Source organism: Natator depressus, chromosome 6 (genome assembly GCF_965152275.1).
Source record: "Natator depressus isolate rNatDep1 chromosome 6, rNatDep2.hap1, whole genome shotgun sequence".
In the NCBI taxonomy this organism is placed as follows: Eukaryota; Metazoa; Chordata; order Testudines; family Cheloniidae; genus Natator; species Natator depressus.
The window spans coordinates 112,248,058-112,264,290 of NC_134239.1; the positions used below are offsets into that span (position 1 = coordinate 112,248,058).

Below are 16,233 nucleotides of genomic sequence, written 5' to 3' on the forward strand. Positions count from 1 at the left end.
CTAGACTGCCTAGATCTGATTTCACACTACAACTGCCAGATACTCCATCCAGACCCAAGGTCACTGAATCTGACAGGATGGCTGTTTGGTTAAATACCAGCATGGACCGAGACTGCTCCCTGCAGGTCCAAGAGATCCTGATACAGAGCAGGAAGATGTCTACCAGAAAGACTTAGTCCTCAAAATGAAAGAGGTTCTTAGTTTGAGCAGCCCAGTACAGCCAGAGCCCTTGATACCAAAGATCCTTGACTACTGGTTGGATTTCAAATACTCTGGCCTTTTGTTCCACTCCATTAACATCTGCCTTGCAACAATCTGTTTTGCCATCCACCTGTGCTGTCATGCTTGGTCTTCTCCCGCCTGATGATGGTAAAAATGTTCTCAAGGGCTTACTGTATACTTATCCACCAGTCAGAGAGCTGCCTACTGCCTGGGACCTCAGTATCATTCTCCTGAGGCTCACTGAGCCTCCCTTTAGAACTTCTTTTGGAATGCTCCTTACATCATCTCATCCTGAAGACAGTCCTTCTAGTTGCCATCACTTTGGCTGGGAGATAGTGAGCTTCAAGCACTTAAGGCTGAATCTCTCTCTGACATTTCATATGAGCAAAGTGGTGCTGAAACCTCACTCTTAAATTCATTCCCAAGATGGTCTGAGTTCTATGAGAATCATTCAATCTCCCTGTCTTCTTTCCTGAATCCCCACTCTATACCAGAAGAGAAGAAATTGCATTTTGCATGTTTCCAGAGCCTTGCTTTATTAGATTGATAGAACAAAACCGTTCAGACTATCTTCCCCAATAGATACTACTAATCAGATGACTTCAATCTCGTGTGCGAGGCGCATGCATTTCTACAGAGGGATCCACCCAGGCAGCTTCTTGAAGAACCACAGTTACTATATGGTAAATAACTGTTCTTTTCATTGGCTTGAACTTCCTAATATTCTTTTGAGCTTAATTTTCCATAGTTGTCACGCCAAATGATTATTTTAAGAACAAAGAATGGCCATACTTGGTCAGATCAGTGGTCCATCTAGCCCAGTATCCTGTTTTCCAACAGTGGCCAAAGCCAGATGCTTCAGAGGGAATGAACAAACAGGGCAGTTATCAAGTGGTCCATCCCCTGTCGTTCAGTGTCAACATCTGGCAGTCAGATTTAGGGACACCCAGAGCATGTGCTATTCTAATGGTTTCAGTATGCTCGGGTGGTCTCAGGAATTCCCCAAGCACGTGGCATCCCCATCCGATAAGTGATTGACACAAGCAGTTCAAACACACAATGCATTTTATTAATACACAAATCCCTACTGCAGTAAGCTAAAAGCACCTTAAATTGCAATTACATACAGTCCAAGGTGATGCTGAATGAGCAGTGCCCCGGTTCTGATGGTCAGTCATTTAGAGGTCATTGGATGTTGTCTTCTCTCTCGTCTCGTCTCGTCTCGTCTCTTTCCTCTTATGCTTTTGACTTATTTTATACTCTGAATTTGACAGCACACCGGCATTGTGGATAAGCCCTTGCTGCTGCACTCAGTGTCATAGAATCTTGGCCCTGGTCTACAGGGGAGAGAGGGTGGATCGATCTAAGTTACACAATTTCAGCTACGTGAGTAACATAGCTGAAGTCTATGTACTTAGATCGACTTACCGTGGTGTCTCCTCCACGGTGAGTCAACTGCTGCCGCTCCCCCATCGACTCTGCCTGTGCCTCTCACGGCACTGGAGTACAGGAGTCGACGGGAGAGTGCTTGGGGATCAATTTATTGCGTCTAGACTAGATGCGATAAATCGTTCCCCGCTGAATCGATCACTGCCGATCCGGTAGGTAGTGAAGACATTGTAGAAGGGTAGGACTGGAAGGGACCTTGAGAGGCCTTCTAGTCCAGTCTCCTCCATTCAAGGCAGGACTAAGTATTATTTAGACTATCCCTGACAGGTGATTGGAGATTTTTTTAAGAGCAAGTTAGACAATGACAGAGATTCCACAACCTCCCTAGGCAATTTATTCCAGTGCTTAACTATTCTGACAGGAAGTTTTTCTTAATGTCCAGCCTAAACCACCCATTGCTTCTTGAACTATCTTCAGAGGTTAGAGAGAACAATTTTTCTCCCTCTTCCTTGTAACAACCTTTTATGTACTTGAAAACTGTTATGTCCCCTCTGTCTTATCTTCTCCAGACTAAACAAACACAAAGTTTTCAATCTTCTCTCACAGGTCATGTTTTCTGGACCTTTAATAATTTTTGTTGCTCTTCTCTGGACTTTCTCCAGTTTGTCCATAACTTTCCTGAAATGTGGTGCTCGGAACTGGATACAGTACTCCAGTTGAGGCCTAATCAGTGCGGAGTAGAGCGGAAGAATTCCTTCTCGTGTCTTGATTACAACACTCCTGCTAATACATCCCAGAATGATATTTGCTTTTGTTTGCAACAGTGTTACACTGTTGACTCATATTTAGCTTGTGATCCACTATGACCCCCAGATTATTTTCGACCGTACTCTTTCCTAGGCAGTCGTTTCCCGTTTTGTATATGTGCAACTGGTTGTTCCTTCCTAAGTAGAGTACTTTGGATTTGTCCTTATTGAATTTCATCCTATTTACTTCAGACCATTTCTCCAGTTTGTCCAGATCATTTTGAATTATATTCCTATCCACCAAAACACTTGCAACCCCTTGCAACTTGGTATTGTCCACAAACTTTGTAAGTGTACTCTGTATGCCAATATCTAAATCATTGATGAAGATATTGAACAGAATCAGACCCAGGACCAATCCCTACAGGGCCCCACTTGATATGCCCTTCCAGCTTGACTGTTGAATAGCTGCTGTCGTGACATGCTGCCTACATTCATTTGTTGTGATAGGCAATGCAATATGTTCTTGAGAACTAAAAAAGCTATTCATTATTTTAGGCATGGCAAGCCTGCAGACGAAGAGGAGAACTGAGGCATCCCAAGGTCAGTTAATGTTTTTTCCATTACGGTAGAAGACTGGCACTGAAGTGTTGTATTTCCAGCACAGGAAGGAAGCCTCAAAGTAGTCCCTACATTAATCTTCAGCTTCACATACTTGTAAATGGGAAGTAAAGGCTGAGTAATTTGTCAGTAGTTAGAGGGTACAATGTTCATTCAGAAACATGAATAGTGAGTTGCATTATATTTCACTATAAACTTTCAGTCTGTGTTGCAAATGATCCTGACTTTGCTCCCAATCCAGCATTAATAGGCTGTGCCTCTCTCTTAGCTGGTATCAGAGATGGTCCTGATTCATGACTCTAGGGTTCGATCATGCTGTGTCTGGTGGTGTAAATGTAGTGACTGTCCACAGTCAGCAGGTTTTGCATCTGCCATAGTAGTAGTATATAGCCCACTTTTTGACTCCTGTCCTGATTCTCTCCCCCCTCCCCCGCCCCTTTTTCCCATTTGGTCATCCTTTTCAGTTGTGCTCCTTTCTCTACCATAATGAAAGTACAGAGTAAAATGCACATTCCAAGTGGAAGAAATACACCATGTTTAGGAAGCTTTTTTTCAGCAGTGCTGGTGAGCTCTGCCAAAACTGCTCCCACCCCATGGACAGCCATGTTGCACTGAAAGGAGCTCCAAGTTCATCAAACATACTTGGCCTCTCCCGCACCTCAGATAAGCTGCCGTTCTACCATCAGGGTACCTAACAAAGCAAGACACCTAGAATCAGGTGTGTGTCATGAGCTCCCTTCCAAAATCTAATGGGACAAGCTCCCTAAAGACAAGAAATCCAGCAAACCCCACCCCCACTCACCTTCTTAAAAAAGCCCTGGGGAATCCTCCTAGCCCAGTGGTTCTCAAACTTTTTTTTTCGCGGATCACTTGAACATTGCTGAGGGTCTCGGCGGACCACTTAATGATCTTTCCAAATGTTGTTTGTACTGTTAGCTAACTATTGTAAAGTGCTTTGGATAAATGCACTATATAAAAAATAAAAAACCTTAATAATTAACATTTTTTGTTTTACAAATAAAAGCACACAACTCATATTTTAATACCAGTAGTCTTACCTTTCTGATGCAATGGATGTGCCCTCTCTCCCCTGTGGTGGCAGCCTCCGAGCTGGGGCTGGGAAGGAAGCGGGTGTCTCCCTCTCTCCCCTGCTGCGGAAGCCCCCAAGCTGAGGCTGGGAAGGAGGGCCGTCTCTCCCCTGGCAGCCGCAGCCCTGAAGCTGGGGAAAGTCGCCTCTTTGTCAGGCCACCGCAGAACTGCATATCCCAAATTCCCCCCACGCCCTCTTCTCACCCCACTTCCCGTTACATGTGCATCTTCTCCAGGGTCCAGGCACCTAATTAGTGGAGCCACGCTTGTGCAGCTCTACGAATTAGGTGGGTGGCCCTTCTTTCTCTCGTGTATGGCTGCCCAGGCGTGCACCTTAGAGGGAACTATCTGCGAACCACCTGAATGGAGCTTGTGGACCACTGTTGGTCCACAGACCACAGTTGGAGAACCTCTGTCCTTGCCTGTTCACCATAAAGGTTCACTTCTTGGGAAATGTCCTCCCCAAGAGATGGAGTTGATGGCTTTATCCCATAAATAGCTTATAAAGTTTAAACAGAAAAAATCAGGGAATCACCCCCCCCCCAAAAAAAAAAAAAAAAAAAGGCTGTCCAAAAGATGCTTCACTCTTTATTCATTCTCCAGCTCTGGAGGAAGGGAAACTTGCAGAGTCAGAACTGGGAGGGAAAGAGACCAAGAAACAAAATTCTTTCTGCTACATATGTTTGAAATAATAGCCAGGAGAGATGTAGAAACAATTGAAATTCATCTTGATAAAGGAGAATCAAACCCAAGTTAAAGGTAATTTCCTTCTTTCTAAAGTCAAAGCTAGCTCCACCATTCCATTACACTCTTCCTTCAAGGAAGTCATGAGGGAAGATTGATGAATACCAGATAAAGGGAAAAAAAAGACTTGAGGCAAACTCTTGAAGTGGTTCTGAACCCAAGAACCTAAAACTTTCACTACCTGTTGAAAAACAACTCCTTTATTGCCCCCATGGCAAGTGTCCGTGATACCCACAGAGGTAACTATTTTCCCCCATTAATGACCTCATCAAAAAACACAGAGCACGATGTGTTCAGATTGAGGCCATTTTGGCTTCTCTCGATACCCTTCTGATTGTTACATACATCATGAGTACCAGTGTACATTTACTGAAGCTCCCTTGAGTAGCCAGGACAAATTATCCGCAGGACCTATCTGTCTGATGTCTGCTAAAACTGTGCATCCAGAAAAAGTGAAACCCTGTTTTCCAGGGCAATGTGTATCATGAAGGAGGTCATGTGGAAGGTTTGGACTGGTAAGTTTATTTAAGGTATTTATATGGCCTCAATTGCTGTGGTATACGAGTGCCATAGTTATGATGTTTCTAATTGATATCTAGCATCTTTACACCTTTGGAAATACATGACTGATGAGCAAATGGGTATGTAGATGGTGTGGCCTAATTCTACAGCTTCCTGTTGTGAATCTGGACTGCTTATTCAGTATCTACACAGAGAGCGTCAGAGCCCATTAGTGGTAGATTGAGGAGGAAGTTGGGAACCAGTGTGGAAATAAACAGGTAACAAATATTCCCTGTTTGCATTATATCTCTAATTTTCTCTGTGTCCTTCAGGAAGAACTTGACTGGGGTCGATCAAATTATATTCAGATCAAGAGAATCAGAGAGGTGAGTTGAAATGAGCAACAGTGTTTGTGATATTTATCAAGTATGTCACTTTCCTAATTTTCTAAATATATTAGGACGCTGGATGAATCTGCTGCTCTTTAAAAACAATAATTAAGAATTAAGATATTATACTTACACTTTTTTTGGTATATCTTTGCAAGAAGACACTGCATTTAAAGTGAAGTAAAACTGATAAGTATTTAAAGGTCCTCAAGTATATATATCTTAACCTCTTTCCCCAAGATTTATTTGTTATACAGGTACTTGAAGTACACTGGCTGGAGTTGGAGTCTTGTGGGTACTCCTTTTTCAATGCAATATAATGTTATGCTCTATAGTTGGAGCAATTTAAAAACAGTTATTAGGACAAGTGTAACAAACACAGCTGTATCATGAGAATTAAAATGGGTAAGTTATATGGTATTTTGTTACTAAAGTTACTACAGTGGATAATGGAAACTGCTTATCACAGAAGTGCTTCAAGCTTAATGTGGCATGCTGAGTGAAAAATAATTAGAACTCCTGAATAACCTGGATTAGCCGAACATGCCTTTGCCCACTTACACTTGCTAGTAGCAAGGTTCCTAATTAGGCAACTGCTTTGTTCTCTTTCACTCATACGCACATTCTCTCACACAGTCCAACCATGGTTCCATCACAGCATGCTCCTAGCATGAGTACTGTTTGAGTGCAGCATGCAAAGTGCACTTCTGAAATAATATTGGGTTCTAAAACACATAAAAAGAGAGAGCTCCCATTGTAAGCCATCCCATGAAGAATAGTGGTGAATGTTAAATGAAAGTACACTTATTTAGTTTGCGTATCTGTCACACTTCGTTATAAACTACTGAATTACAACATCTTATTAAAATGAGTTTCAAAAAATAAAGCTCACTGACAAAAATACCTGCAAATTAACTAAGAAAAAAGTAGAGATTTTTACATAGTGAAAAAGGAAGTTTAAGCAAAAAAAGCCTAGGCAATATATAGTAGTATATAACATGTTAGGAGATTAAGATTGCAAAATTAAGCACACAATAGTTCAGACATGGTTGCCTGTGCAACCTTTAAATTGGTCTTATTATACATATATTGTATGATGGTCTCTAATTACATGACCAAATACTATTTTTTCCACAGAACTCTTGTCTCATTCAGCATATAGGATGGATGGTGCTCAGTGAATGAGTTCAATATTTTTTTATCCTCTTTCAATGAGTGGCCCCAGGTCTTAGTGCACATACTATCCAAATCCTGCCCTGAATGCAGAATTAACTTCTTCATAGGCTTTTCTAGGACACTCATCACCACAACATCCCAGTGCTTCAAAATCATCATTAACTTTACAACATCGATTTGAAGAGAGGTGATGTCATCCATCCCCATTTAACAGCTGGGGAACTGAGGCACAGAGATTAAGGACAAAATTGTCAAGTGTGCTTTAAATTTGGGTGCGTATATTGAGATGCCTAGACCTTGATTTTTCAGACTACTTACCATTTTTCTGGCACTTTGTATGCTCAGCTCACAGCACCCATTGAGTTCGGTTGCAGCTCTGAGTGTTGAACACTTATCCAGATTTTGGCTCAGATGTAACCGGTTAAACACCCAGAAAGTAAGAAGTGCAGAGTTAGTGGCTTCCTGTGGAAGAAACTGGTTTTTGTGAGTTGCCCAGGGTCACATGGGAACTTTGTGACAGAGGCAGGGATACAATCCAGTTCTCTAGGGCTACAGTCACCTGTCTTAACCACAAGACTGTTTTTTCCCTTTCTGCTGTCCCCTGCTTTCTTCAGCAAACCAGGTTAGGGTCCTACAGACAGCAGCCTCGTTCCCTGCACAACCCCAGTTTGTTCCCAGGGCACAGTCCATCCTATGCAATGAATGAGTCCAGGGTCCTGTGGGGAAACATAGTTTTTAATTACATGTTTACATACTGTCATAATGCACACATACAAAGGGGGTGAGATTAAGGTTGCATTGATGACCTTTCTGGCATTTCCTAATTTTGAATACTTAACTTTGCAACCTCAGCTTTCCTTTTACTTTGTTTTTTGGATGTCGTTTCCTAGGTTTTTAAAAAAAGCAAACAGAAAAAAATTATGTTTCACTGCGAGGAGCTATACTGACACCCCGACTCTCACATTTGGGTAATTAACAGGGTTGGACTTTTATAGCCACACCACAAACTTCCATCGTGTGACCTAATTGAATAAGTGGTGGTATTAAGACTATTATCTTCTATATGGATCAGCAACTAAAGGTTGATGACAGAGTTTGCCAGTACGTTTCACAGCTATTTTTAGGTACCAGAGGAATGTGAGACTCTGGAATTCTGGATTAAGTTTCAGGTTCTGGAGGGGAGTTCCCTCTGGTCATTATTGAACTGTTCCTACTCCCCTTTACTCCTATTTTTTCCCTGGCACCTGCTGTATTCTTCCCCCTCCCTTCTTCCCAACTCTTGTCTCTGAGCCCCTCTGTTTGAGTCAAGATGTTTCCTCTGCGTCCTCTATGCTACCTGGGTACCAGCATAGGGAGCACTGAAAGCACAGAAGAGTCCTTGCTTTCAGTTCCAATGTCTGGTGCTGCAGCAACTCCCAGCAAGTTGGAGGAGTGAGTGAAAGGCCTGCTCAGGTGCTGCAACATAAGTGATGATGGTATCTTCAGAGAATTTTTCTGGCTTGTGCAAATGGTGATTTTTCAAAGGCTATGTGAGTGGATTTTCACCTACCAGTATTCAAGTTCCTGTTCCAAAGCAGGAGGTACGAGAGATTCTCATTAAAATGACTGTAGGATTTTTTTTTTAATTAAGAATTGGTCAAAATACATTTCCCCCAAAACCTTGTTTCTGGCAATGGCTGAACTATTTTTGTTGAAATTTTGAAGAAAAAAACGTTAGGCAGACACACACTTACACAGCATGGAAAGTTTCAGCCTGACGACTTATAAATTTGCTAAAGTCAGTGATTGAAAACAGGGCCGTAGAGTGCAAAGTGGTAGGCAACCTTAACTATAAGCAATGCTGCCAGTCCCATCTATAATGGAGATGTCATCTGGGTGACTCTGTATTTAATGGTAGAAATTGCAGAAATACTGAACAAAAAATAAGGATCCACCTGGGTAAAGTTGTGTGAAAGGGGAAGTGTGTTTTTAAAGAACCAACAGGATGGGAAATGTTACTAAACACTTCAGAAAATTGTAATTATATAATGGACACATTACCAAGAGGAAGGTATTACAATATGTGATGAGATGACAACAGATTATCTTCAGTTGAAGAACAGGAAGAGCTTGTGTCTTGCACAGGAATGCCTTCTAGGAAAGATGGTTTAATGTCATCCTTTTGGCAGACTGCATATGAGCCCTAGAGAAGTTCATGTTGACATAATGGTGAACAAGTCCAGTCTGCCCAGCCACCTCAGCATCCTCCCACAGAGTGCTACCATTCCTCCAAAAAGTAAACTGGCTAACTTTTCAAATTGCAACTTTTAACTGTCCTATCCAGGAATGTGGGCTTATCAAGGCAGCCATCTTGATTGGGCTTCTGAGCAGGGTTGTTGTCCAAGAAAAAAACCACAGGAGTATCAGTTTCCTAGAACTTCATGCTGTGTGATGGGCACTGTTGATTCAGAAGGAATGCCTGATTGGCTACTATATTATAGTCCTGCTGGACAGCATTTCCACAGTTGCTTCCTTCAGAAAGCAATTGGGTGGGGAAGACATTAGGTGTGCATTGTTGCACAAGTAAGACATGCCTCTTACTTGGTGGACCCAAGCTCACTTAAAGTTGCAGGGGCTACAGGAAAGTGATGAGCACTCATCTAGCTTCACAGAAAGCTTAACAGAACATACTCTGCTAAATGCTGAAAGTTTGCTCACTGTTATAGCTACAGAGCCCAGCTATCCCTTAAGGCAAAGCTAGATGGGTTCTTGGCTGAGTTCAGGGTGCTGTGTGTTTGATCACTGCCACAGCTCCCTGAAGATGCAAACCTTTGTGTTGGCAAGTGTCCTGGATAACAGAAGGAAATTCAGGCTGGCCTCTCACCATTGCATAAAACATTTTCTTCAAAGAGAGCACAAAAACCTTCATGTCAAAGGTTATTACAGCTCTTCTTCCTCTATTTCTGTGCTTAATGCATGATGTACTTTTCAGCAAGGGAATTTTGCATTAGAGAGAGCTCTCTTGGAGGATGGATCTTGAGCTGTTAATTGAGAAAATGCAACTCCATGTTTTTGCCTCTGGGGTCAGTCAGTCAAATCTCTTATTAGGGGTTTGCTGGACAGCCTTTCTAGGAGTAGAGATATTAAGATATTAAGCGGTGTGAAGAAATATTTCTTTCATAGAATAGTGTTGATAAATTGTATAGTCAATTGCTTGACCACAATTTAGTTCGTTCTGAAATATACTCAAGAGCCCAAATAACCAGTGTCAGTCAGGTTCAGTAATATGGTACTGGAAAAAATTCTATACGATTCCAGTCTCCAAAGAACAGTCCCATGCAGCTATGTTCCTTCCTTATCTTTGTTTTGAATGCTAGCTTTCCAGGTACTGGTCCCGGAAGTTACATCCCTATCTGGTACTAAGACATAGAATGAAATGTATCTTGATTTTGGCAAGTTTCCTATCTGCTTGTGCCAGATGCTTACTTCAGCAAATGCAAAGTGTTATGGGATACTTAGTATAAGTGAACAAGATTATGATATAGGCCAGTTTAGGTTATTATCACTGTTAGAATATTTGTGCTTAATGCTATTGGTGCTTAGTGCGTGTGTGTGTGTGTGTGTGTGTGTGTGTGTATGTATATATATATATATATGTATATAGCAGATAATACATATTATTAATGTGCTAGCCAGCATATATTAACAATAATATATTGTATGAAATTGATGCCTTTGGTTCCTACAAAAATGGATAGGAGCTTCCCCATTTTGATTGACAATTTCTATTGCAGGTTTATATATTTCTTATTTTTGTTTGTAAATGGCTTTAATCTGTTTAGCCTTATTTAGAATTAAAATTTCAGGTGGCTGAATTGTTTGAAGAGCTGAAGAATCGAATAAAATCATTCAACATGTATATTAATACTCCACCTGTTATGGATCAGGAGTATATATACAAACAGCGCTTCATTTTGCAGGTAGGAGGATTAATATATATAGCTGATTTCTTGATTTTTCTTTTGGAATGGCAATACTTTAATTTACAGTACAGTATTTATACTTACTAGCATCGCCTCGGTTGCCAGCAAAAAGCTATCTGGCAGTTGCTAATAAGCAGAAGTCAGGTTTGTGAGGCTGCAGCCAGGGAAGGAAGCACTGGGAGGTGCTTTCCCTGGCTGCAGCTCTGCAAACCTGCCTGCAGGGAGGGGAGCACCTGAGGTGTGGGGCAGGGTTGCAGCCCAGATGCTGGGGCTTTCTATGGGAAGTGGGGACAATGGGACCCACAAAGCCGCATGCCTGTACCTCTCCCTGCGCTTCCTTCCCTGCGTGTGGTCCCACCGCAGGGCACAGTGTGTTAGGTGTAAGGAGATGCGTGGTGCAGCTCTGGCAGTCGGGCTGCAGCCCCGCTCCCTGCTACTGCTCTTACCACAGCTCTGCCCTCCCAGCCCAGAGCCCCTTATCTCCTGTTTGGTCCATGTGTGTAGGCAGGTTTCTTGGGCTGCAGCCCCAGAAGGAAGGGAGGAGGAAGGTGATCACTGACTGCAGGCAAGTTTTGCAGGGCTGCAGCCAGAGAAGGCATGTCCCAGCACTACTTCCCTAGCTGCAGCCTTGCAAACCTGCCTGCAGGAGGTCTCTGCACATCCCGTTGCTTCCTTCTGTGGCTGCAGACTCACAAACCTGCCTGCCAGTGGTGCCTTTCTTCCAAAAAAGTTTATTCCTGAGGGAATTCTGTGGCAAAAAAAGTAAAAATTATGTGCACAATATTTTAAAATTCTGCAAATTTTATTTGTCAAATAAATGTGGCTCCAACATGGCAGTGGGGAGCACAGGCCACTGGCTGCACTGAGGTGGGAGATCACTCGGAAGCCCCCACCTTCCTGGGAACAGGGACTCGGCTGTGAGGCTGCACCTGACCCTGACACAATGCAAGAGCCAGGCCTGCCCCAGAAACACCCCTGGGCTCTGCACCAGGCACACCAGGCCTGGGTGGACAGGCTCAGGATCCAAGTGTGGAGGGGCTTAGTGTGTGGGGATCTAGGTGTGAGGTGAGAGGTTTCTGTGTGCACGTGGCTCAGTGGGGGAGCTGGATACACAGGGGCTCATTGGGGGGTTCCGGGTGCAGTGGCAATGGGACTCTGCAGGGGATCCAGGTGAAGATGGTTGGGGCTCAGCACGGGGGCGGGGGTCTGCGTGTGGGGAAATGGGGCTCAGCACAGGGGTGGAGAGTTTAGTGGGGGGCTCCAGGTGCTGGGGGAGTAGGGCTTGATGGGGTGAGGGGTCCAGGTGCCGTGGGGTGGGGGTCTGGGTATGGGGGATTCGTTGGGATAGGGCCTGTTTTATGGGGGAGCTGCAGCTACTGCCAAGGGAACGCTGCATGCCATGCTCCCACTTCCCCCCATGATTTCCCTATCTCATTTTCTTCCCCATCTCATCTCCCTCGCCTACTGCCCCATCCCCGTCCTCCTCCCCTCACTCACACATTCCCCTCCCCCTGCTCTAGTCCACCCCCTCTTCCTTCCCCACTGCCTCTTCTCCTCACCACCCTTCCCTCATTTCCCCAGCCCCATTGCGGGCACTCACTGTTGCACAGAAAACGGGAAGGCTCCCAGCACCCAAAAGGTAGCTCTACTGGCACTAGGACCCAGGAGGCGGCTTCAGCTGTAGAGTCAGCGGAGCCTAGGTGCATTCTCCTTCAGCTGGGCAGCAATGCACTTGCAGAAATGAAGTGGGAGGAGTGGCGGCACATAACCGTGTGTTACCCCTCCATTCCTCACCTCTCTTCCCTTCACTTCTGACAGTTTATCAAAATAAAACCAAACCTGATATGTCATTTTGCTGTGGCTGTCCAAATTAGTCATAAAAATAAACTAGTTTGGAAGGACACTCTGGGGGTAGAGAATAAAAATAAAAAATTTAGCAAACTAAACAGTCCAGGAGTGCGCTGCATTACTCCTGTGTGGGATGCCACATTTGGACCTTCATTGGCTGTGTAGTTACTAAAAAAATTGGATCACTTCCAAATTTTGTGCAGATAACCTCGTAAGTTCTCTGTCAAGTGAAATTGCCTCTGGGCTGATAGTGAGCTTATTTTCAGATAGGTATTGGTGATGTGAAAGACAACCCATTATTGAGTCTTCAGTGAAATTTTAATTCAGGTCTGTGCCATCAAACGCGTTGAGGTCTAATGTGAATATTGTTAGTGCAAAGTGAGCGAGTCTTATGTGCTCTGTAGAACCCTGTTCATTTAGCTATTTCATGACTACTGTGAAAATCAAGAATATTTTCTGTGATGATTGAGACACGGGGCATTACCCACAATGCCAGTGGATTTTCATAATTTGAACAGATCATATGTACTTATATAAATACTAAAAATTGTTATAGAGGGGAATCCCTTTTTATGAAATTATTCTTTAGGAATCTATGCCTTGTAATTTTAAACTGAAATGTTATATTTTACAGTTGTTCCCTTAGAGAGGGGATAGCCACACACACAGCTTTCATTAATGAAATTGTTCTGCAATTGCATTGAAAGGCAAATATGTCCCATTGAGAGGAACTAAATACAATGTGTTGCATTTTAGCAAAATATTGGCTTTATTTCAGGTTGTAATGGCTGGTGCTTTCTACCCAAACTATTTTACTTTTGGACAATGTGATGAAGAAATTGCTGTGAAGGAACTGGCTGGCAGAGATTCTAAAACCATTGTAATGGTATGTTAAGGCAATGAGTAATCTACTGTGTATTTCAATTATGTGAGATTTCAGTGTTGAGGGTGGTATTTTGCAGTTTCGTTCTCTCTTGCAACAGAAGAGGAATAAGAAAAGGAGTACTTGTGGCACCTTAGAGACTAACCAATTTATTTGAGCATAAGCTTTCGTTAGCTACAGCTCACTTCATCGGATGCATCCAATGAAGTGAGCTGTAGCTCACGAAAGCTTATGCTCAAATAAATTGGTTAGTCTCTAAAGTGCCACAAGTACTTCTTTTCCTTTTGCGAATACAGACTAACACGGCTGCTACTCTGAAACCAGTCTTGAATATGTTGAGCATTACTTTGGAGGAAGCAGAGCATCATTAATCACAAATTCTTGGAACTTTGGGGTACCTATTTTTTTAAAATAAATTTTGATACAAAATCTACCTTTATTCAAAATAACTTCAGAATTTTGATGGCATTTACTACAGTTATAAATATTACATCTCTTTTGAATATTAGAGAAGACAAATACTTCAAGGCTCTGGTTAAATGCATAATCCATTAAAATTTTTAAAACTGTGCAAATATTAACTTTATTTTTTGTGACAGTTGAAGAACATTCCTCCCTATGGTTTCCTATACTATAAACAGCTGCAGTCACTCTTTAGACAGTGTGGTCAAGTAAAATCCATTGCATATGATGGAACAAAGTAAGTAAAAATGTATTATTTTACATATCATAATTATGAAGTGAGGAGTGGAGACTAATTTAAAAATCATGTCACTGCTTTTGTTACCCTGTGATCTGTCTGCAACAGTTAGTGATCTCTCCTGTGATGTGATCTGTATAAGTAGTTGAGGAGATGTGTACGTTGAAAATCAAATGTTGGACAGAGAGAGAGAAGCAGGCTTGAGACTGAGTATGTTTGTTTATCAACTAGTAGTAGAGAAACCAGTCTTTTTACCCACCGTTGTCATTTTCTTCTTTTATGTAACAGTAGCCCCCTAAAAAGGCTGCCAGTGTTTGAGAACCTTGGTAACATTGCTTTTCTCTGCCTTCTTCAGATTTCAACACCTTCATGATTAATTCTGTTGTATCTTCCCAAAATTCTTCCTGTTTATATTGCTATGTCTGCATTTACACAATAATCTTGAGCATGCTAGAATAATTTAATTATAGCCATAATTATATGTAAAAAAGTTCTAAAGGTACATAGGGAGAGATTGAGCAGTGGCTGTGACACTATAAACATTTTTGCATTTCTCTTACCTGCTCAGAAGTGGGCCAGGAGAAGAACAGATCCACTTTTTCCTCAAATAAAGTACCCACTGCAGGGGTTTGTTTGTTTTTTTGAAACAGAGCCTTTGTGGAGTTCTCTCGTAATCCAGCAGAGCGGTTTAAAATTCTTCCAGCAGTGTATATGGCACTTAAAATGTTCCAGTTAAGAAGTCCGCTTGAACTCAGTGTTCATCCTCCAGAAATGATTGAAGGAAAAATGGAGGGAGTGACATTTACAGGATTGAGGCACACAAGGTATTGCATATGGAGAGAAACTAGTCTCTTCATGGTCTTAGGTTGGAACAAGGCCTCTGTTTTATTTTAAGATCAAGTGTGAACTGCCTCTGTCGTAACCAAAACTAAACCAGTCCACTTCAGATATCAAAGACATAATCTTATGCCGGGGCAGAATTATTCTGGAGGGTTTAGATGACTTGGACAGAGTGTTAAATAAAGAAATTGTAAAATCACTAACTGAACACTTTTTTTTGGGGGGGGGGGCTACTTATAACTCAAAAATGGCTTGGTCTGGGAACCTCAGATTTGTATTTCTTCTTAGTGGGACTGGTGTGTTTGAATAGTTTTGGGGGTATTTTGTTGGTTAAAAGCAGTCTGAATGCATATTCAAAACCTGCAGAGTTCTTACCCATCTGCCTTGCCATGTGGCGTTAATATGTTGTGAGCATCAGGTAGGCATATGTGTGTAGTGGTAGTTGAGGGGGTACTTGAAGACCAAAGGGGAGGAGTAGCAGCACATTGGGGACATTAGGGAAACCCACCTTTTGGTGGCTGGAGATGCAGTGTAGGCAGAAGTGGTGTCCACCCCGTGTTGCTTGCAAGCTCTGTTAGTGTCCTTCCACCTCTTGAAACCTCCACAGGGACTTGGGACACTGAGCTGACACTAACCATTCTTAAGTAGAAATGAACAAACCTTGATAAAATGTTTGGGCAAACACCTTTTATTCTCCTATGGAGAATCCATCAGACTGAAAGTGTAGACCACTTGAGTAGGCCATGTCCAGTGGTCCAGGGAAAAGGTTCTGCTGGAAGAATCTGTTAACAGTGGCTTGCCCTGGGTACTCGACCCTTATTCTTAGACACAACTTGCTGAAACATCCCTCTGCCAAATGTTCCTGTTCAGCTGCAACTCTGAAATTAGTCCGTAAGCTTTGGATATGATATTTCAAAATGTTAAAATGGCTGAAGGCAGAATTATGGCCTTAAGTTCAGAGTGCATGCACCTGCAGCTCCCATTGATTATACGGACTTTTCAACAAAGCTTATGTAGACCATAAGATTATTGGTAAGATCCATATGAATATGAATTATTAAAGCACCTTAAGAAGCGTAGGCAGCCCATTTACATCTGAGGATTAATATTTAATTTCTTAACT

General features: G+C 42.4%; 1 protein-coding gene across 1 annotated transcript in view; it reads left to right on the forward strand.

Annotated features, from left to right (window-relative positions):
• TDRD9 (tudor domain containing 9) overlaps positions 1–16,233 on the forward strand; it is a 136,420-nt gene that overhangs the window by 85,889 nt on the left and 34,298 nt on the right. The window contains exons 19-24 of the mRNA XM_074956329.1: positions 2,916–2,960; positions 5,645–5,698; positions 10,723–10,836; positions 13,466–13,573; positions 14,170–14,270; positions 14,921–15,094. Of these exons, the coding sequence (XP_074812430.1) occupies positions 2,916–2,960; positions 5,645–5,698; positions 10,723–10,836; positions 13,466–13,573; positions 14,170–14,270; positions 14,921–15,094 (596 nt within the window). The remainder of the gene's footprint in view (positions 1–2,915; positions 2,961–5,644; positions 5,699–10,722; positions 10,837–13,465; positions 13,574–14,169; positions 14,271–14,920; positions 15,095–16,233) is intronic.